At 42.7% G+C, this 23179-nt stretch overlaps 1 protein-coding gene, 1 long non-coding RNA gene and 1 other non-coding gene across 4 annotated transcripts in view; 1 reads left to right on the forward strand and 2 right to left on the reverse strand.

The window, feature by feature from the left end:
- Positions 1-16041, forward strand: part of LOC138986406 (uncharacterized) — a 146602-nt gene extending 130561 nt beyond the window's left edge. Inside the window, exons 2-3 of the long non-coding RNA XR_011463257.1 lie at positions 15384-15516; positions 15739-16041. This is a non-coding gene — a long non-coding RNA (uncharacterized lncRNA). The remainder of the gene's footprint in view (positions 1-15383; positions 15517-15738) is intronic.
- Positions 1862-1933, reverse strand: TRNAE-CUC (transfer RNA glutamic acid (anticodon CUC)). The gene has a single exon. It is a non-coding gene; the product is annotated as a tRNA-Glu (tRNA).
- On the reverse strand, positions 9042-17667 carry CCDC160 (coiled-coil domain containing 160). Of its 2 annotated transcripts, XM_005906524.3 has the most exons (3): positions 17432-17667; positions 16270-16327; positions 9042-10265 (listed from the first exon to the last, which is right to left on the reverse strand). In XM_005906524.3, exon 3 carries the CDS (start codon positions 10239-10241, stop codon positions 9264-9266), a length of 978 nt encoding a protein of 325 aa, XP_005906586.1. In that variant the 5' UTR covers positions 10242-10265; positions 16270-16327; positions 17432-17667; the 3' UTR covers positions 9042-9263. The 2 variants fall into 2 exon arrangements, with proteins under 2 accessions (XP_005906586.1, XP_070222163.1); XM_070366062.1 differs by lacking the exons at positions 16270-16327; positions 17432-17667 and adding an exon at positions 11895-12303.
- Between the last annotated feature and the right edge of the window lie 5512 nt (positions 17668-23179).

The following is a 23179-nucleotide window of genomic DNA, read 5'->3' on the forward strand; positions in this document are numbered from 1 at the left end:
ATTTAGAGGTCCAGTGGCCAGGGATTTGCTGGGGCACCCCCTTCAAAGCAAAATACAACTTCTTATACTTGTACCTCTTGCCACAAGAGAAGGAATCATGACCTCTGATGGGTCTTCTTGGGTTGTAGAGGCAGTGTATCTCACATCCAGAGATTCCACTCCATCCCAAGTGACAAGGCAACACACATCAGCTATGACTGGGGCCCAGAGCAGTGAAGGGCTTTGCAGCAGGTCCAGGCTGCCATACATGCTGCCCAGCCATATGATCTTGGCAGATCACATGGAATTAGAGGTATCAGCAGTGGGAAGACACAGTATGGAATCCATGGCAAACCCCCATGGGAGAATCACAATGCAGGCCCACAGGGTTCTGGAACAAGGCCATGCCATCTGCAGAAAAGAGTCACATGCCTTTAGAAAAACAGCTCCTGGTATGCTGCTGGGCCCTGGAGAAGATGAAACACCTGACCACAGGACACGAAGTAACCATGCAACTAGAATTATCTATCATAAACTGGGTCTTATCAGGTCCATTAAATCATAAGGTCAGGCAGACCCAGCAACAATTCATTACAAGATGAAAGGGAGGTATCCAAGGGTGATCATGAACAGTACTAAAGGGCATAAGCAAGTTGCCAGCTCAGGTAGCTCCGATGCCCATAGCACACACCACTGATGCACAGAGCACCTCCCTCAGTTCATGCCAACAGCTCTTTGGGGACCCCCATCAGATGAACTGGAGGAGGAGGGAAAAGCCTGGTTTACAGATGGGTTGGGTCAGTATGTGGGCAGAAGTGAAAAATGGATGGTAGCTATATTAGCCTCCTTCAGGGGGTGGGGGACTTGAAAGAGAGTGTCACATGAAAGTCCTCCCAATGGGCAGTGATTTGGGTGATATACTTAATCACCCACTTCGGGTGGAAAGAGAAGTAGCTCTAGGTTAAAATATTTATACATTGATGGTCAGTGGTGAAGGTTCTGAATAGCTGGTTAGGGGTTTGGAAGGAAAAAGCCTGGTAGATGAGGAACAAGGAGATCTGAGACAGAAGCATGTGAATTGGCTCTACGCATGAAGATCTTTGCATCACATGTTAACATCCACCAGAGAGCATACTGCTCAGAGGAGGCACTGAATAACCAAGTAAACAAAACGACCTGGGCAGCCGACATCAGCCAGTCTTTGTCACTGGCCACCCCAGTGATGGCAAGATGGGCACGTGAACACAGTGCCCATGGTGGCAGACTCAGAAGCTACACATGGCTCCAACAGCATGGACTCCTGCTTACGAAGGCTGATCTTGCTAATGCTACTGCAGAATGTTCAACATGCCACATACAGAGACCAACACAAAGCCCCCAGGATGGCACTATTCCTTGAGACCAACTGGGCACCTGGTAGCAAGCTCACAACATTATGTTCCTTCCATCCTGAAAGGGCCAATGGGTCATTCTCATAGAAATAGACACAGATTTCAAGTATGGGCTTCACTCTCCTGCCTGCAGGTCCTCAGCTAGCAACTTCTTTCTCAGGACTTATTATGGGATGCCATATAACATTGTATCACACCATCTCTGATGTCTCTATCCATAGATGACAGATAGGTAGACAGATAGATAGGTGATAAAGAAATGTAGAAGATATAGGTATAGATATCAAAATAAAATCTCTTAATGGTTCTACTTCTCTGTTTGAATCCTGCCTAATGCAGGAACTTACACTTACCCTCCCTGTAACTCTACAGGACTTGAGGACCTGGTTTCCAAAGGAGGCATCCCTTCTCTGGGGACACAACTAGAATCCCACTGAGTTTGTTTCCTTTCCTTTTCTTTTGGTTGCACTGTGCAGCTTGTGGGATCTTAGTTCCCTGACCAGGGATCAAACCAGGGCCCTGGCAGTGAGAGCACCATGTCCTAACCACTGGACCACCAGGGAATTCCCAAGAATCCCATTGAATTCTAAGCTACAGCTGCTGCCTAAGCCTTTTAGGGCCCTTGTGTCCAGTGTCCAGCAGGCCAGAAGAGAGGTAAGTGACACAGCAGGGGTAATGGACTCTGATTGTCAGGAGCAGGGCTGCTGTTAAACGAGAGCCCTGAAGAAGCGCGTGTGGAACTGTGTGGCCACTTGGGCCTCTGTGAGTTCTCTTTTGCCCAGTGATGACAGGAGGCGGACAGATACAGCAGCCCCAGCCTGAGAAGGGCATGATGACTAGGGGCTCCCTCCCTTCGAAGACGGTCTGGGTCAGGCCCGCCAGTAAGGCACTGAGGCCACCAGAGGGCGGTAGCACCGGTAGAGCATGACCTAGAACAGAGAGTGAAGGAAGAAGATCCTGTGGTTATGCATGCTGTCGTGTCTGACTTTTCGCGACCCAGCTGACTGTAGCCCGCCAGCCTCCTCTGTCCATGGGATTCTCCAGGCAAGAATACTGGAGTGGGTTGCCATTTCCTTCTCCAGGGGATCTTCCCGACCAGTGATCGAACCCACATCTCCTGCATTGGCAGGTGGGTTCTTTACCAGTGAGCCTCCTGGGAAGCCTAAGAAGCTGAAGGAAGGAGATGCTGAGTGATAATTGCAGCCCCAAGAGCAGCTGCAGAGGTGGTGGTTGTCGTCAGTCCCACGAACGTAACTCTTTTAAGTTTCCCCTCTGGAAGAGAAGCCTGAAGGAGGCCAGAAAGACTTTGGAGGACAGGGTGGTGGATGCAAAGATGAACCTCCCAAATCTCCTTAAGGACGGACTCTACCCGACAGAGGGGAGTGAGGGCTGCAGACATCTGTAGCCATCAGCTCTTTGAGGAACAGCTTTATCCTCAGAGAGCCATTCCGCCTTCCAGAGACCACCGGCATTTGGCGAGGCACAAAGGCCCAGCCATTTCCACCCAATGGGGGTCACTTTGATGGATAAAACTCCAGAGCTTCTGCCCGGTTGTCAAGACTTTGCTGTTCACATGGCAATTCCCTCTCTGCTCAATGTTGCTTCCTTTTTTCCTTCACAGGTGTCGATCCCTCATAAATTTCTGGGATCCTAAACTCCATCTTCTATCAGTGACCCAACAAGGCAAACTCCACATCTCCTGCTTTGCTAGTACACTGCCCTGCCTTGGCACAAACATATGAGCTGGAGCCCTTCAACCTCAGCTCTATTTATAAACATACCCTAATATATACCCAAAGGAAAAGATTTTAGATAACTCATGTTTTATGGGAGAAAAGTCCTTATGCTACATGTAAAGGTATTTTTGTACTCATTAAAACCACATAAAATGTATTATGCATTTTAAAAGGTTGATTACCTTATAACCAGAAATGCCCTCCAGGCTTACTGCTGACATAACCCACATTCATGAATGTCGAGAGCAGCTCTCCAGATTTTCTTCTACTTCATTATATGAAGGGGACATGTTGTTTTATAAAATCTTGAAAAAATTTGTAAATCTAAAGGAAACATTTTGTCTGTTATTGAAGATATTTTAATAAAGAGATATTGAAATGGTTTTTCGGAGAACTGTTTAGTTATGAATGAACACAATATGATTCCTTCATTGGAACTTTCAGAAATTTACCAGAGCATCAAGGAAAGAATAAGAGTGAAGTATATAAATTATCAGCATACTTAACACTGTCCAAGCGGTAAGGGGGGCTTAGAGCATTTTTTTTTTTTCTTAAAAAGTAGCCATCTTTCAATGAAAACACTTTAGGAAGCAAAGATACAAAGGAAAAAATTGGGTAAAATGTGATTAGTAATTTTTAATTTTAAAGAAAAAACTCAAACCCCAAAGCTATGATGAGCATAGAAAGACTCCTCGTTGTTTACTAAGTTGGTTCTATTAGTGCTGGAGCTTGTTTTAGAGAGCTGTCAATTGGTCTTCATATTTCAACTGTTCTTGTTTATGTTACTGTATGTTGTGTCCTTCATGTAGACCTAATAACCCACCATCAGAAGATGTATACTTTATGGTCTTTTCAATAATCAGATGCATCTTCACTACTCAGCCTTGCCATTTAAGAGATGGTTGACTCAAGTTGAGTCTGGATTGTGGCAATAAACCAGTTTATCCTTGAGAAAGTTAAATAACCTCTATGGTGATTGAACCTTTGGCTTATTAATTTTTGTACAAAAAAGTGACCTGATATAATGGAACAAACATCACATGTGGAGTTGGCCAAGCTGGGTTTGAATTCCAGATCCACTGCTTACTGTGTGATATTGAAAAAGTCATTTAATATATTTGAGCCTTGGTTTCCTCATCTGATAATCAAGGATTTTTGTGCAGATTACAGAAGACAAGGTACAAGGAAATATTTGACACAAAATAAATTAGTCTCCAACCAACAGTCCAAGTGCAGGCTACAGTACTACTGACATAAAAAAGAATCTCTCAGGTTATATCTTCTATCATGGTCTGGAATATACCTATTGTGGAGTTAGCAGGCATGGGCTGAAAGGCCAAAGAAATTCTTAAAAGTACCCCAGAACACACCCTCAGAGAAGCAGGTATAAACTGAGTCTCCTGGGAAATGCAACTTGAGCCCACTGAAATGTTGCAATCATCAAAAGTTGGGTGTGATCAATGGTGAGGAAGAGAATGAGAATGAGAGGGGGAGAGGAAGCGAGGGAGGAGGAGGCTGTGTGAACAGTAGCTCTGCCCACTCAACAGGGGAGACACCACCTTGATACTCAGTATGGAAAAAAGGGCACACCTACAGTACATGGGAAACTTCAGCTTCAGTGTCTTAAGAGTACAGAAAAGAAGACAATGACTTATTCTTATCCGAGCAGCTGTAGTAGTGGGTCCCCAGCTGCATGGCTCCTTGTGCCAAGGGGAAATGGAAAATACTATAATAGCCTCTCTTGTCTCCATTCCCTCTTCCTAGATGAGCTTTTTCCCACTGGAGCACTAGAGCGGGCTTTCTTCCTCCTTCTGGTATTGTGCCTGCCAAGGCCAGGGGCCAGCCTTACTCTGACCTGATTGAAGGGGGGCTGGGTGGGCTCTGACCCAAGAAAATTCCCTTTGTCTTGAGGCCTGAAAGTCCATCATGACAGATTCACTACTTTGGCTTAAGCCTTCATACACTAACAAAATCAAAATATCCCCCCCCCCTGCAATTTGTTCCATCTTCCCAAATATATCACACACATCATTGATACACATCTTATGAATGAGTTTATCCTAATTCTCCAGAGAACACAATTTGAGGGTCAATAAATGTAAAAAGCTTAATGAAAATAATAGCTGGGAGGAGACAGATGGACTTGATCAACTTCCCCTTGTCAGTTATATGATAAAATAATAATAATAAAGATGGTGACATTTACTGACTATATGTGATCTCATCTTATCCTTCTGACAACACTATTTATTAACCCCATCCTGCAAAGTGAGAAAATTGAGCTACAGGGAATCACACAACTTGACCAGCCACAGGGCTAGTAAGTAGATAACCAAAGTTTGGGCACTTCATCTCTGTGTTACACTGCTTCTTGAAGACAGGAGCCACTGTGGTATTTCTGTTTCATATCTCTCTTTGAAACCGGACCACTCACAGTGGACTTAGCTGGGTACTATGAAGACAATCTCTTAGATCTTTTGTTTCCAAAACAAAAATGATGGCAGCCACAGGTACAGTGGCACCAGTAAAAAAATGTTTCCTGCAATTTGTTATCTGGAATCTCGTGTTTATGTCACGAGAACTTCATTCTCCAGTTTATCTGCAAAAAGCTGGAATCCAGGCAGTTTTCAGAGTAGAACCTCGCATGGGACTTTAAAACGTAGTCAGCAGAATGTAACATCGCAGTGTTCTAATTCATTGCTGTTAAAGAGTTTTCTTTGAAGCCAAATAGACTTTGCACATTCACATTCCAGAAATGCCCCCACCCCTGCCCCCATGCTTTGCCTGGAAAAATCCTTCTTATCCTTCAAGGCCCAGCTCAAATGTCACCTCCTTTATGAAGTCCTTCCCAGCCCCACAGGCAGAATTAATTGCTCCTCCTCTGTGCTCCCACAGCACTTTGTATTAGCACTGCTAGTAGAGCCCTGGCCACGTTGTTTTAGTTAGTTGCATAAGTAAGGTCCCTGAGGTCAGAGACCTGTCTTACTCTTAAATCCTTTTATCCCCATATCCCTGGCCTAGCTCATACCACATTTCATCAAATCTAAAACCCCAGTGATTGTAAGATCCACCATTATTTTATGAACTACTAAGAGAGACTTAAAAAACCAAACACAGACAATTATACTATGACTTGCCATCAATTTAAAGATGTGCCCCAAATTCAGGGATGTTTATTTATTTAGTTATTTATTTATTTGGGGCTTCCCAGGTGGTGCTAGTGGTAAAGAAGCCGCCTGCCAATGCAGGAGACAAGAGATGCAGGTTTGATCCCTGGGTTGGGAAGATCCCCTGGAGAAGGAAAGGGCAACCCACTCCAATATTCTTACCTGGAGAATCCCACGGACAGAGGAACCTGGTGGGGTGCAGTCGGAGGGGTTGCAAAGAGTCATACATGATTGAAGCGACTTAGCACTTAGTATATCTATGTTTTAGAAGTGATTAACTATGGTAATAACTGCTCAGCAAATGTTTCTAGAACTGGGTTGTAAACTCAAGGTGGAGCAGCTATTCCTAGAGCCCTTGTTTTTGAATAATTATGGAATTGGGAGTTGATAGGGATGGTGTGCAATTGTATTGCTGATTTCAAATATTTTACCCAACAGATTGAAGGGATAAGTGGCTTGACATGCCATTCCTGTTAAGAAACACTGCCACATTGCTCATTCAATGGACTAGAAGGTACAGTGACAATATGTTCTGATCTAAATTGGGGGCCCACAATCACTCAAGTGAGTGTGATTACAGAGACAATGGGACAGAGTATTTGCATCAGCCTTGACTCTGGTTCTGTAAGCCAATTCAATCCACTGCTGTTCCCATCTGCCCATGAAGATGAACAGTAACTTCTAAGCTTTCTCTCAGCTTGCTTCAGCCCTGCTTTGAAAAATTAAAGCATCAAAAGATGTGGTCCTTTCTCAGCTCCAAACTGTTGGCTCTCCTTGGCCCTCTGGACTTGGTGATTTTATATTGTTCTCCCTGGATTGTTTCTGGATCTAGGCTTTCTAAAGGGCCTTTCCAAAGGGTGAAGCTTGCTGGGACTCACCATCCCAGGCTGTCTCATCAGGACTGTTTCAGTTCCATCCTAGAAATACAAAGCCTCCCCCACCACTCGACTAAGAGCTGGACTAAGTGATGCACTTATCTTTTCTGCACCTCCTAAAACCATACTCCTTTCTCATCCCCCAAGCACTCATAAACACATACACACACACACGCAAGATAAACCAAGTTGTCACCGAAGACTATCGATGTGTGGTTGGTTGATAGAAATTCTGGAGTAAAAACTTCTCTTTAGAAATTGAAATATACTAAGAGGTTGGAGCGTAATAGCTTAATACAATTTGTGAAATATTTTAAACATGTAAGCTTATGTGCACACTAGCAGTCAGGGGCTGAGGGTCTTTGTGGGGGAAGGAAAGACCCTGGGTTGGAAGCAGTGACCATTAAAAGCCTGAAAGTCAGCTTCCTCTTTGAGCAGGCTGCCAGCTCCTGGGTAAAGTTATCACGTTGAAGTCAGAAAGTTCCAAAGATGATTATCTCCCAATTTAGTCCAATCTTCCCAGGCCAGGCAAGTTCTGCTCAACTCCAGGTCAACCTAGTTTCTCTCTATTCAAGTGCCTTCCCTGACCTTAATGAGTAAAAAGGAATCAAGAGAAAGGAGAAGAAATAACCTCATTTACTCCCTCTCCTGATTTATTATTGACATGGTATTCGGAGATGTTCAAACTATAAAAAAGAGCCTTTGTGCATTTCCTTTGAAAGGAGAAGCTCTGTAAAGTAGGTCCCCTGAAGTATTAAGAGCTGAATGCTTTCAAAGCCATGTTTTACTTCCTCGTAGGTAGTTATACACTTGTGATTAAATTCACTGTGATGAAATCACAGAATGTTAGAACTGAACAGAATCTGGATGATAGATCTACTTCTGCATTTTATAGATGAGGACTTCTAGGTCTAGAAGGTTAATTAGCTAGTTAGTAACAACAAAGCAGGTCCTAGAACTCAAAATGTCTAGACTCCCAGTCTGGGGATTTCCCGTGAGGGAAAATACTTGAACCCTTACAACTGTATCTCACCATCACAGGCTGTAATTACATTTGGCTCACTGGACTTAAAAATACCATGCAAATAGAGCTCCAATTACAAAAAAAATCTTGATTGATACAAACAAGTGCAACAATCGACTGGCCCACAGTCTCCACCAAAGGCCTGAGGCAGTACATTTTTATTCTTTTTAAGTAAAAAAGAAACTGTCATCGTCTGGGCTCTTTACACAGCTGGATTCCTGTATAAATCAAGCCGCTCAGTAAAAGCTTACCTAGATGACATCCAACACCTTTCACTCCCTCTCAGCCAGCTGGTGAAGTAAACTGGACAGGAAGCTTACAAATTTTCCCCTGGTAGAATTTTGGAAGAACTGTGTCAACATCGCCCCTTGCTGGTCAACATAAGAAAATGCAAAAGCCAAGGCTGTCAAAATCAGGGCTCTAGCCAAGGTCACAGCCATGTCTCTAAGTTGTCTTCCAGTCTATGAGAACCATGGCCAGGTCAAGTGAGAAAGCATGGGGAAAACAGCAGGAAGGAGGAAAAGCCTGCATTTGGGGGTGATGTTTATCTATTCCTAATTAAGGATAGATCTCAGGGAAAGCAGATAACTTTTCAGTATCCTGTTGAGTCTTTAAGACCCATACACAAGTCATACTTATATCCATAAATGAAATTTTTATTGTTAATATCAATGAACACAGATAGAAGAATATTCATGTGCCAAGGAAATATTGCTCACAAGATCACAAATGTCTGTTAATTTGTATTTATCAATGATTTGGTGAATTACTATATGTCTCTGAGTTAAAAACATATATATATATATACATATATATATATATATACACTCACATATATATATATACATATGTATATATATAAAGGGGTTTCTGAAACTTCATTTCTATTTGGACTTAGGCAATAAATTCATTAGAAAAAGAAAGCAGAAGCTTTGAAGTTAACATCTATAGCCTTTATGGGTAGCCTGATTCACCAAACATGAAAACTATATCCTGTCCCACACGTTTTAAGTCATACACAAGGAAAGCACAAGAAACACTGATTTGGCTCAAAGATTTGCCCAATGAAAGGATTTTTTTATTTTCTTTTTTTAAGTTCTAAAAAAATCCCCCATAAAGTTGTCAGAGGTACCTGATGGCATTACAGAAGCAAAGTGTTTCCTAAGCAACTCCAGGGCTCTGTTATTTCTTGCTTGTAGGGTCTTCTCTGTTCTCAGTTCATTCTTGATGGCAGTGAGCTCTCCACGGATCTTTTCCATTTCTAATTCATAATACAATTTCATTTCTTCTTTTAGGAATGCATTTCCGACCTCAGTCTGCCGCTTTAACTTCCTAACAGTTTCTTTTAAATCCTTGTTCTCAAGGCTCAACTTGTGGATGACCTCTTTGGCTTGCTGGAGCTCTTCAGTTAAGTTTTTAACATTTGTTGCTTTTTCAGAGAGGTCATTTCTTAAAGCTTGAAGCTCCCAGTCTGTCTTGGAGGTTTCCACCTCTGCTTCTTGAAAATTTAGGGGTTTTGTGGAGACTTCTTTTTTGGAGTTCAAAAGTTCTTTTTCTGCACTTTCAAATTCCTCTTCAATTTTTTTGCATTTCATATCAAGCACTTCCAGCTCTTCATTCAAAAGATTCAGGCGAAGTTTTGAAGACATTCCTTCAGTGAATTTCTTTTTCTTGTCTTTTTGTGGTGGAGTTGATAACTCCTTTATAACCCAGGTAGGAAGCTCTTCTGTGCTATTAAAGCTTTCTTCAGTTGCAATGTCTAAATTAGATGACTCACAGGAGACAGAATTTGTGTCTGCCTCAGTCTTTGAAATGTTTATCTTTCTCTCTATTAAATTTGATTCTTGCTCATTTTCATTTGGTTGGGAAATAAATTCTTTCCTTTTAAATTTATTTTCTTCTCGAAACTTTCTACTAGACAAATTAAATATTATTTCCATTCTCTTGATCTTATCTAAAGGCATTTGTTCAGAAGAAGATTCAAGCTGAGCAGCTTCGTTTGGAATATCCTGTGCACTGAAAAGAGGAGCAAACTTATTCTCCTTCCAGTGTTTTCTCCTAGCATCCATTTCTTCAGGTACCTCTTCCAATTCCTGAAAAACAAAATTTAAAATCAAGGCACATATTTACACTGGCAGCTGGGACAGTGGAAAGAACTAAGAATCCTGGCCCGTTGGTGAAAGAATCTAAATATTTGAGGGCTGGCACACCCTCTAATTCACCACGCGACTCAGGCCTCAGTTCCTTCTTTTATAAATGGAAAGGGCTAAACTGGCTAAGTTCTACAGACCCTTCCAGCTTTAAAGTTCTCTGATCCTATGAAATATAACCAATAAATGGACAAGCTTGGCTATTTATTATAGAGAAAATAATCCTATGAGAAAGCAACATGAAAACAGATTGCTTCAAAACAGTATAAGTGATTTTTAATTAATAGGTAAGCCTGTGCTTCCAATGTGCTTGATTTTTTTCTAGTTCTTCTTGGTTGAACTACTGTTTATTCATTCTTTAAAGTGACTGAAACATCAGTGCTTAATGCAATGTGAGCTGTTTTTGGTAAAGTATACCATGCAGACTTCCTTATGACTAACTCTGCCAAGTGCCCTTCTGTCTTGACCTGTAAATTCCTGTTATTCCAGTCTTGGGCTTTGCTTTTAGACAAGACTGCCAAGTGTACAGAATTCAATCCATTTTGACAGCAATTTCATGATGAGAACCGAATGTCAACAATTGGAAATACTAATGCCACCAAATGGGTTTCTTTTTCCAAGATACTGACTCCAAGTATAATTTTTAGATGAAAAATTAGCATATTAAACCACAACCAACTTTCTAAATTTACAAAAGTTACAGGATATTTATTTTGTTTCAAAAGGAGTCTTCCCCATTCAAAGAGAGTCCATAACATACAGCTTTCCTAAAACACAAAAATATTTGATCAGTGACTACTTTTGAAAAAAGGGAAAAAGAAGGACCCAAGCAACACACTGATGGGCAACTGGCATCTGAAGCCACCAAACTGGTGACTGCAGTTACTGCTAAAGGGTGGGAAGAAAAAGGAGGGGATCACTTTATTCATTCTATACATTAAATTGCTGCAATATATTTGCAACATTACTACTGAGAAAAATCAAAGTATGTTTGCATCTATTCTTCCCATGCACACAAATGTAATTTTATCTTGGTAACAAAAATGGCAGTTGTGCTTATTTTTTAAATTAATATTTTCTTTAGTATTATTAAAGAGTATAAATGTTATATTATATTAATTAATATAATATTTCATATAAAGATGCTAATAGTCATGCATTAGCATGACTGTAAAATTTTGGAAGATACAGAAGATCACAGACACACACACACACACAGAAATATTCGTCATGATCCCATGGTACTGAGATAACCACTCTTTGGTATATTACTTCTCGATACTTTTTAACAAATGTAGTTTAAATTTTAGCAAGTTTTTCTTGCTACAGACAATGAGAGAATAAACTCAATACCTACATGCCTGACACCTTCCCCCGCAAAGAAGAGGGAAGGTAACTCATTATACCCAAGGATATATCTCCACTGACAAGTATTTGGTTTCGAGGAAAGGAAAAGGTGCAAATATGCAGTGAAGGTGTTAAAATGATTGGTTTAAAAGCCATAACCCAAACTTTAAGTTTAGTCAATCAGACCACAGTAGTAAGTCGAGACTTGAAATTCATGATATGTACCAATATTTGCCATTGGAGCATCCTCTGCTTTCTCTTGAAATAGTCCTCTCTGACTTTGTTATCCTATTAGTCACCATCCAGAAGCATCAGTGATGTATCTGCCCTTAAAGACGAAGATGACCATAATCACACTTGCTCTCCTCTCTAGAAACATGAATGCAAATACTGGGGATTATTACAGTGATCATAAAGGAAACGAACAGAGAAAAGGGGAAAGATGCTAACTGCCAGTCACAGTTTTTAGCAGTCAAATTTTTACCAGACAACTCTGTAAGAGTTTAAAAATGCATCTAGGGAATTCCCTGGCAGTCCAGCAGTTGGAACTGTGTACTTTCACTGCTGAGGGCTCGGGTTCCAACCCTGGTTGGTGAATGAAGATCCCACAGGTTGTGCTGCTGCTGCTGCTGCTAAGTCGCTTCAGTCGTGTCCAACTCTGTGAGACCCCATAGACGGCAGCCCACCAGGCTCCACTGTCCCTGGGATTCTCCAGGCAAGAACACTGGAGTGGGTTGCCATTTCCTTCTCCAATGCATGAAAGTGAAAAGTGAAAGTGAAGTCGCTCAGCCGTGTCTGACTCTTAGCGACCCCATGAACTGCAGCCCACCAGGCTCCTCTGTCCATGGGATTTTCCAGGCAAAAGTACTGGAGTGGGGTGCAGTACTCTCTGACAAGTTGTGCAGAGTGGCCCCAAAAATGCTTCTAATCTGGTAGCACTGGGAGACAGATTACTATTATTCCTTCTACCAAATTCTGAGTGAAAGGTATTGGTGAGGTTGACCAGGAAAGAGGTGTGCAGCGGGGCAAGTCAGGTGAGGCCACTTTATACTTGGAGATAGCAATAATGACAAATCTGAGATAGGGGTCTGGCTGTAGATAAAGGTTAAAATAGAAAGCTCTTTTCATTAATGATTTTGCACCTTGAAAAAGTCACTCTATCTCCAACCCTCCCATAAATCTCTGGCTAAAAAACTTATATATATTTTTTTTTCAGTGTTACTATCTTTCTTTCCTGAGCCTCTGTACAATTTCCTGATACAGCCAATGCTTTTCACAGAACTGGGAACAGTCCACTTATTTTATAACTGAGGCTCAAAGAAGTGAAGTGACTTGTCCAAGTCCTCACAGCCTATAGTGGTAAAACTGAGACCCTGTCTCCCAGATCAGTGCTTATTCTAAAATTTCTCTTTATTCTTCTGATAGGTTTCATTCCACAGATTGAAAGAAAACAACCCACTATTTTCAGAGCTTAGGTATTTTTTAAAGGGCCACAAAAGGAGAGAGGAAAAATGAATGGGGGAGGGTAAGGAGAATTGCATGTCACATATCAAAGGACAGAACAGAGAAAGGTTTGAAAAGCCTTTTGGAATTTCCCTCCCCTGGCTTACACAGGGCAGGGTCAAGAGGTCTCTGAACTGCTTCTTTCTTTCTCTCTCCCTTTCTTTCTTTCCTTTCTCTTTCTTTTTTTCCTCTTTCATTGGCAAGATATGCTTTAAGGGATTGTTCCCAAATCGAGTCACAGAGGATGGCAAAGCCCAGACTGAGGGTAAAAGGTACCAGGCTCATTTTCTCTTCACAAATTGTGCTCTTTGTTTTTTCCACAGAACAAGTACGACATTGGTATTCTCTGGCAAAGACAAGAAATATGCTTTGAGACAATGACACTCCTTCCTCTATCCTGGCATGGCAGCCAGTTTGCTTTCAATAAACTTGACTAGGTAATTTGTCGCAGCATAAGGCAAATCAAACCAGAGCCATTGAGAGAATAAGCATGCCTTTTTAGTGGGTCAATTGCTAACACTTTTTATTACAAGTGCCTACCCAACACAATATCGGGTGTTGAAGGACCTTCGGTAGGGGAAGGAGGTTCAAGAGGAATGAAACATTTAAAGAAAGAAACAACCAGGACACAGGAAAACAATATAAAGTCATATGACAAAAATGACGTTAGTGGTCCTCTAAGCCAGTGATCTCCCAGAAGTCCTTGGGACTGCACTGCATGCTTGTCCATTATATGGCTACATGTATGCATTTGTGTCTGACGTGAATTGATAATGGACTCCTGATTATTCTAGTTAGTGTCTCTCTAAAACATCACCATTCATCCTCTAGTAACTTCCTTATTTTTGCAAAGGTAAAGTAGTAGTGCATCTTGGTGGAGTAAGGAAATTTATTGACTCATGGAAATGGTTTCTACTCACCTAAAGAATTTGGGAACCACTGATAAAATAAATTGAAAATGATTTATAATGTAATATAACATAGCGTAATTGTTGAGAGCTAAGCGAAGAGTGATCACTTATTGTGGATTTTTAGGCAAACTATTACATAAAAATCTTAGGTGAATGCATATCTGTCCTCAAATAGCTCCAGAAACTAATACACTGTTTATTGTGAAAGGAGAAACCCACTAAACTATCTCATTTTCATTTTCAAGGTATGGGGCCCTGGGGAATATGCTCATATTAAGATGGATAAGTGATCAAATATAGGAAATCTAATTATTTTCTAAAATATTCACTTTAAATTACATGCTTTAGAGAAATCTGATGACATAAAAATCAAAGATCTTTTTTCTCTATTTCCTTATCTCATTTACATTAGATTTTATTTCAAAATGTCAGGAGTATCTCTTTTGCATAAATCTCGATCTGCCTGCAAAAGGCAATTATGCTTCCAGGCAGGGGGAGCCAGGGACTGGGAAACCTCCAGAAGCTTTTTCCCATCTTGCAACAGTGCTTTGCCCCAAACTTTGTAAACTGGGAGTGATGTTTAGAAAAGGTCATTTCCAACCTGTGATGGACAACCTTATGTTATAACCCTCAGCACTTCAGCCACACTCAACTAAAACTGTGGCTTTTAGTGACAGCTTAGGGGCAGTAAGGGGGAAGACAAAAGGCCCTTCTTAGCCCAGGGAACTTTTCCCCATTATTCTTGGATGGTTTCAGTTCTCTCAACCCTCAGAAAAACTGGTTGGCCAAGATAGGAATAGAAAAGTTTGTTACAAAGATCACTGGCCTTCCTTCATTGCTCAACTGTCCAATCTGTTCTCACATAAAAGCAGTAGTTCTCAACCTATTTTTCTGCTTCCCTTGTTCCCAAGCACAAAACCCTGCCACCATTACTCTCTTCCCTTGCTCCAGAAGATTCTGACCTGCCCCCTCTATGGGAGCTTCTCCATTATGAGGACTCTCCAAAGCTGTCTGAAAGAAGGTTGGTAAATATGTTTTGCCGTGCAAAATTGTGGGAAGAAGGAAAAGAAAGTTCTTGAGAAAGGAATTGTGTCAACCCTGGTGGAAAAAAGACTGAAGACGTCAGATATCTTGGCACCCACATTTTAGAACTTCATAGAAACTTACCTTTTGTGAACCTCAGTTTCTTCAGGTGTAATATACAGACAATACACCTTTTTCCAGGTGGTTAAGAAAAATTAGTGAAAACGAAAATGCAAGCAATTTTATACTGTACACAATGGGTTTTGTTCTTTTTTAGATTTTCCTTACCTTCCCTTGAAACATCAACCAACAACCCAACCCTTCTCCAAAGATATGTGCTTCAGAATTGCCAGTCTGAAGTCATCAGACCTCAGAAGAAGTCAGTTAAAAAAAAAAGAAGTACTGTTAAGGTAGGTAGAGGGGAACTTAAACTTGAATCTTACATTAATTTGAGCTGTATCTTCATGGAAGAATTAGCCCTAAATCCTGTAAGTTGTTGATGTCCCCAGATTTCCAAGCTAAATTTATTCTAAGCAGAAGAGTGGTAGCCTTTCTACACCAAAGAGATTTACATTTTTTTAAATCACTAATTGCTTTGCCATGAACTTACCAAATGTCCCAATGTTTTTCAGAGCCACCAATAAACATCTTAAAAATATTACAATTGGGGCATCAGTTTGAAGATTAGCAAGGATGACTCTGCAAGTTTTTTCTGTGCTTCAGCATCATTTCATACAGTTTCATTTTACCAATATGCTGAGATCTCCTGGCATCTTTTTCATCATTGTATCCCTTGTTGTTGCCTGGCACATAGTAGCCCTCAATAAATATTTGTTGAGTGAATAATTCTTAATATTCTTCCTGAAAATTCTATAATGTTTTGATTCTAATTGAGTTTCTGTAAATACTTGTAATTTTTCCTTTGGCTTATGAGGTTTTGTGGGTGGCATTTTAGGGAAAGAACTTTTATTTTTCCCTCAAAGTTTATTGGGCTCAGCTAAAGTCTTTAGGACACTTTTTTTTGTATTTCTATGAGGCTTTTTTGATAGTGTACTGACAGTGCAGACTAATGGTCTTGTTAAAAGATTGAAGATATTTGTTGGGTGAGGCTCTGTGCTTCTCAACACCCATAGCAAGCTATCAGCCAGCACAAGGGTACTTACAGTTCCTGAAGTCCAAGGTCTTCTGTTGGTTGCCACCGTTCTCCTTCTCCAGATTGAACTGAAAAAGAAAATGCCACAGCTTAATTAGAAAATATAATTAACAAGAATGACCAAATTGTGTTCATATCTGAGCTGTAGCTTAAAATTACAAGTGATAGCTTTAACGTTGTTTGGCTGATCTGAAATGCAACATCAGACACTTTGAAGCAAGTTTTCGTTTTAACTTGTCAACCCAATTTCCCAGCTATTACGCCATTAAGTCTTCCTTCCCCCAGCAATGCAAATATCAGATGGGACAACAATCATGGTCGCATCTTATTCAACACTGTACCTTCTTGCCTTTAGCAACTACTGAACAAATGAGCCACCACTAGCGGCCACAGCAACATGCTTGTTAGTAAGGAGCATGCCAAGAGCCACGTTAGCAGAGGCTGGAGCCAAGGCCTTGGCTCCCTCTCCCAGAGTCCAGTTATTTTGAAAAACCATTAAAAAGGAAAGGGATCCCAGTTTTTGCCTTAATCTCTCAGGGTCCTCACATATGAGCCAAGTGTCCACTTCACGGGACAAACTGTCTTGTCTATTGTTTGGCGGATATTGAGAGCGAAGCCAAGAACCATTGAAAACTGGGCCCTGTGAACGGTTCTTACCCCCAATTCTTTGTTATTAGTGTGGAATTACTCCTTCTAGAAGAAAAGATAGGAAGTCACCTTAATTCTGAAAGGCTGAGTACCGTATTAGTATGAAAGTCACATTTTTGCTATAAAGCTGCATCTAAGCATGCAGAGTTTGGGGGTTTTCTCTGTAAACGATTAACTAAACTCCTGCCACCGCAGCTTCCCGTGCAGAGGAGATGGTGAGGCTCGGGTGCTGACCAGGACGCCACTGCAGGTGACACCTCCCACTTCCCCAGGCCCTACCCCCATCTACCCCTTGGCTGAGAGAAAGCAGGGACGAGGCCTGACCCCACCCCTCCTTCCACACCCCGACTTCCACGCCCAGTCACCTTCGTTCGCAAACGCCCGCCAGTTCCCGGCCGGAGCCCTAAAGAGTGAGGAAACCGCAGCGGGCGTCGAGGCAGGGAGCACGATGCCTCCGCCCGGGTCACCCAGGGAGGGCGAGGGGCGAGCCTGGGGAGCCCCGGCCTGACTGGGCTCAGACGTACCTGGTGGCGTGGGTGGGGTCCAGTGGGCCCTGGTCCCTCTTCTCCGAAGACGGCCTCCAGCAGCGGGCAGATGACCTGGGTTCGGCGCTGGCCACCGCGACCCGGCCGGGCCGGCCGGGAGCAGAGCCTCTGCACTGCAGCGCCAGCGCGGGTCGCGCCGTTGCCTGGCAACCGGCCGGTCCGATTTAAAGGGACCCGCGCGCCGCTGCCAGGCGCGCGGGGCCCTGCGCTGCTTGGCGGTCGTCACAACCCGCCTGAGCACTGAGCATGCCCGGTGGGGCGGGCGCTGCGGTGGCTTCTGCCTGCACGAAAGCCGAGCTCGAAGAGCAGGAGAGAAGAGTCAGGGAGGGAAGGAGCGAGAAACTGCGAGGCAGCCCCACCCATGGTGGCCTTATTACGGAGGGTGTGGGTGACTCACAAAGCCACCTGGACTCTGCGATTGGGGGGGTAGGTAGGGGGGCGGGAGTGGCACACGGATAATCCCTAGGCCTGCAGTTTAGTAACGTTCCCTCGAGGACGGTCAGCTCTGGAAGGTTGCCTGGATTTGGTTCGGAGTCCCTGATAACGTGGGAATTACACGCCCCCCACCCCCACCCCCCCGCCCCGCACATCCTTGCCAGTCAGCACAATGGTCTGGCCGGAATTTCTGCCTCTGACCGAGGTTCTAAGGGCCTGTATCAGGAGAGCATGTGTCCTGGTCGCGCCTATGGGAGACCAGGCTCGTTCCCCAGCTAGCCCATGGTGTCCTCACCCATCACTCAGGAATTTCTCTAAACCACTCTTGCACCTATTTGAATTTAAAACCAGTTGCTGGTAAATGGGCGTCCCTGATGGCTCAGATGGTAAAGAATCTGCCTGCAACGCAGGAGACCTGGGTTCAATCCCTGGGTTGAGAAGATCCCCTGGAGGAGGGCATGGCAACCCACTCCAGTATTCTTGAAGGCAACTATTCCAACACTGGGCTTCTCTGGTGGCTCAGACAGTAAAGAATCTGCCTATAATGCAGAAGACATGAGTTCGATCCCTGGGTTGGGAAGATCCCCTGGAAAAGGGCTTGGCAACTCACTCCAGTATTCTTCCCTGGAGAATCCCATGGACAGAGGAGCCTGGTGAGTTACAGTCCATGGGGTCACAAAGAGACAGATAGGACTGAGCGACTAAAACACACACACACACACATTCACACACACAAGAGTCCAAGCTACTGGCAGTGTAAAGTGGTTTCCTTTGATCAGTCCCCAAGCTACTCTCTTCCAGCTTCAAAGGTTGTTCACAACTTTCCTGATTTGGTTGGGGAACAAGCCCATGTTCTTCATCATGTGATAGATTTAAGTCCTACTATTTTGTTAAATAAATTAATGATCTCTTCAGACTTTGACTAGCCTTGTTGCCGAATGATGATTCTTCCATCATCAAATTGGCTACACACACTGACTATGCACCTTGGCTATAGTCTGATTGGTACCCAGCCTGGGCTTAACAGATGGACTAGATGGACTTAAAAGATGGACTAGACAAAAGTTGTGAGGCCTGAAACAAAGAGAGACTGGACTGTCCAAAATAATAATCCTAGTGACCCACTCCAGTACTCTTGCCTGGCAAATCCCATGGATGGAGGAGCCTGGTAGGCTGCAGTCCATGGGGTCGCTGGGAGTCGGACACGACTGAGTGACTTCACTTTCACTTTTCACTTTCATGCATTGCAGAAGGAAATGGCAACCCACTCCAGTGTTCTTGCCTGGAGAATCCCAGGGATGACGGAGCCTGGTAGGCTGCCGTCTATGGGGTCACACAGAGTCAGACATGACTGAAGCGACTTAGCAGCAGCAGCAGCAGCAGTGACTTTCAGGAAATCTGGTATTTTCTAGGAAGTAGCAAGGTGAAAAGAAACTTTGACTCTGGAATCTCAAGTGAAAGGAGGTTTATACAATTTAAAAAATGACAGTCTAAGGGCTTCCCTGGTGGTCTAGTGATTAAGAATCCACCTACCAATGCAGGGGACACCATTTCCATCCCTGGTCCTGTAAGATGCCACATGCCAGAGAGCAACTAAAGCCTATGTGCCTGCAACCAGTGAGCCGCTGTAACTGGAGAAAGCCCGCATGTAGCAACAAAGACCCAGTGCAGGCAAAAATACACAAACAAATAAATCTTAAAAAATAAATAAAGAGAAAAGGATTTTAAAAAAGAAAGTGACAGTCTAATTTTTCAAGACCTAGCAAGGGAATGACAGAAACAAGACCAGGATTCATTTCAAAACTTCTTGGGAATCAGATCTAACAGGTGTTTGGTGGCTGACAATGTTGCGTTCAGATGCCCGGAGGCCTAGTTCTCAGTCTTTTTTTTCCTCCTTAGAGAACCAATGTCAACAAGAGTTGGCAGCAGGAAGAGGCTCAATGCCAACATTGATTTTGTTATGGACCCCATCAGAATTAGTTTCTGGGATTCTGACAAAACTACTTTCCTTGACATTAAGTCTCCAAACTACTTTGCATTTTATCATGTCTATTTTCGTTCTTTTAAAAGGGTTTCATTTTTTTCCCCTGATATAAGATCCTTTATTAATATAAGAAAAGCTGCTGCTGCTGCTAAGTCGCTTCAGTCGTGTCCGACTCTGTGCGACCCCAGAGACGGCAGCCCACCAGACTTCCCCACCCCTGGGATTCTCCAGGCAAGAACACTGGAGTGGGTTGCCATTTCCTTCTCCAATGCATGAAAATGAAAAGTGAAAGTGAAGTCGCTCAGTCGTGCCCGACTCCCAGCGACCCCATGGACTGCAGCCTACCAGGCTCCTCTGTCCATGGATTTTCCAGGCAAGAGTACTAGAATGAGGTGCTATTGCCTTCTCCGAATATAAGAAAAGAATGTTTCCTAATTGCTCTGTGAGTCAGTTTCCCTGTTCATACAATAGAAGCTATAATTGTACCTAACTCATAGGAATGTTGTGAGGATTGGGTGAGTTAATATCTTTAAAACCCTTAGAGTAATCCCTGACATGTTGTTGTTCAGTCGCTAAGTTGTGTCCGACTATTTGTGGCCCCATGGACTGCAGCATGCCAGATGCCTCTGTCCTCCACTATCTCCCAGAGTTTGCTCCAACTCACGTCCACTGAGACGGTTATGCTATCTAACCATCTCATCCTCTGCTACCCCTTTTCACATAGCCAACCCTATATAAATGTTTGCTGTTATCATTAGTACTAATATCATCTTGTCTTATAAATTCATTACCCTCCTAAAATATAAACACACTGATGGAGGGCACTTCTATGGCAGTCCAGTGGTGAGGACTCTGCTTCCGTTGTAGGAGGTCACTCCTTCATGTAGTCAAGTATCAAATGGCAGAGAGTAAACAACAGTGAGGACAGAGATTTGTTATTTGAAGGTACTCAGACTTGGAGATGTTTTCAAATATGGAAGACAGAAAACAGTTTACCCCTCTAGAACCTTTATCAATACCAAAACAAGGCATGTGATAGTAACAAGATCATACAGTCACACAATGGAACCCAATCTTCTTGTTTTACCAAATAGGATATTGAGACCCAGACAAGTAATGTGATTTACTCCTTGATCACACAGCAAAATAAGCTGCTTTTTGATTTCCCTGGCAAACTTGCTTGAGTAGTCTCAAATGCAGGATATTTGGGAGAATGAAAAAATACACATTTATTGGTATATGCATCATGTTTATAAATATTTAAATTATTCATGCAGATAATAACAGCGAATATTTCTTGCACTTCATATCCTATACATCAGCAGATTCTGTTGGCTGTACCTTCATAATGTATTCAGGATCTGATGGCGTCTCGCTGTCTCTATTATCACCACTCTGATCCTGACCCCCACCATCTCTTGCCTGGACTATGGCAATAGCCTCCTAACTGCTTCCACACTTGATCTATATTAGTTTCCTAGGGCTGGCATATCAAAGTATCACAAACTGGGCACTTAAAACAACAGACACTTATTCTGTCATAGTTCTAGAGGCTAGCAGTCTGAAATCAGGGTGTCACCAGAGCTGACTCCTTCTTGAGCTTCTGAGGAACAGTGTGTCTCTCCTAACTCCTGGGAGTTGCCAGCCATCTGTCGCCTTCCCTGGCTTGTAGACACATCACTCCGATCTCTGCCTCTGTGTTCTTGTGGTGTTCTTATGTGTCTGTGTGTCTCCACATAGCTATCTCTTCTCTGTGTGTGTCTGTGTGCCCAAAGTCCCCTCCTTTTGTAAGAATGTTAGTTAACTGGGTTAGGGCCCACGTTAATTCAGTACGACCTCATCTTAACTTGATTATATTTGCAAAGACCTTGTTTCTAACAAGAGCACATTCATAGGTACAGGAAGAGGGGTAAGGACATGATGATATCTTTTGGGGGGACACAAGTCAACCCACAACCCCCTCACCATCTATTCTCAACACAGATCCAGAGAGACTGTTATAAAATACTAAGTCAGACCATGTTACCACTCTGCTCAAAAGCCTAACAAAGGCTTTCACTTTGACTTGTTGTAAAAACCAAAATCCTTATAACAGCCTACAAGGTCCTACAGGATTTGCATGGAGAATCCCCATCCCCTCTTTCTCCACTCCCACCTCCATACAATACCTTTTTGACCTCCTCTCCCGCCACTTTGTCCCTTGATGACGCCACTCTAGCAATACTGGCTGCCTTGTTCTTATAGCACCCAGGCACCCTCTCACCATTAGGGATTTGGCTGCCTGTTCCCTCTGCCTTGAATGCTCCTCAAAAAGTACATGATATTCACATATCTTATTGCCTTACCTTCCTCAAGTGTTTGTTCAGATCTTAGCTTCTCTGTGAGACCTACCCTGACCCTTCTATTTAATCCTGTCAACTTTCAACCTCTCCAGTGTTTCCACTTCTTGTTATCCTACTCTACTTGAAAAAATATAGCACTTTATTACTTTTGAATGTACTATACTGTTTTTCTTCTGTTCTCTCCATCCACCCCCCTTCCAGGTTGCTCTTTACTATGCTCCAAGAGGGCACGATCTTTGATTTGTTCACGGATCCATCCCAAGCATCAAAGTGCCTGGCACATGGTAAGCACGAACAAATATTTGTTGAATAGGTGAATGAATGAATGAAGCTCACACCTTATGCCAGGAATGATTCCTTTAACTTTCACAAAAATCATATGACCTAGGTGCTATTATTATCTACAGTTTTGGATGAGAAAACTGGGCCACAAAAAGGTTAAGTAACTAAGTGCCTAAGGTCACAGGGTTAGTGAGCAGCAGAGTTGGGGTTTGAACTCAGAAAAGTCTGGTTTTCAACAACTATACAGCATTGACATATAAAGGGCATCTGACCACAAGTGCCTGGGAGACCCTGTATCTCTTGTTCTGACATTCACATTTTGCAACTGCAGGTGATGCAAAGTAGCCATTTTACACTATTGCCATATGTTGCTGAGATAGTTTGATGTTGTTTGTACATTGCACTGAACAAACTCTGGAGACTTGTTATCTGGGGTCAGATACCAGCTCCACCACTTAGCTCTTATGGGTCTTTGTTAACTTCTTTCTATGCCAGATTATTCATTGGTAAATGGGGAGTAATTATAGTACCTACTTCACAGGGGGCTTTGAGGATAAATTAGTTAATATATGTAAAGCAATTAGAACTATACTTGGTAAACAGAAAGCGCTCAACAAGCCTTAGCCACTGCTAGTAGTAGTGGTGTATGGTTGAAGTGTATAATGAAGGTATCAAATTTTGATC

This window comes from Bos mutus, chromosome X, assembly GCF_027580195.1.
Source record: "Bos mutus isolate GX-2022 chromosome X, NWIPB_WYAK_1.1, whole genome shotgun sequence".
In the NCBI taxonomy this organism is placed as follows: domain Eukaryota; kingdom Metazoa; phylum Chordata; class Mammalia; order Artiodactyla; family Bovidae; genus Bos; species Bos mutus.

What these genes read in the sequence shown, in the direction of transcription:
- CCDC160 (XM_070366062.1), bottom strand. Translation starts at nt 11,915, where the DNA reads ATGCTCCAATGGCAAATATTG. An exon ending in TGCTCCAATGGCAAATATTG is followed by an intron (nt 10,266 to 11,894) that starts GTACATATCATG and finishes TTTGTTTTTCAG; the next exon opens with GAATTGGAAGAGGTACCTGA.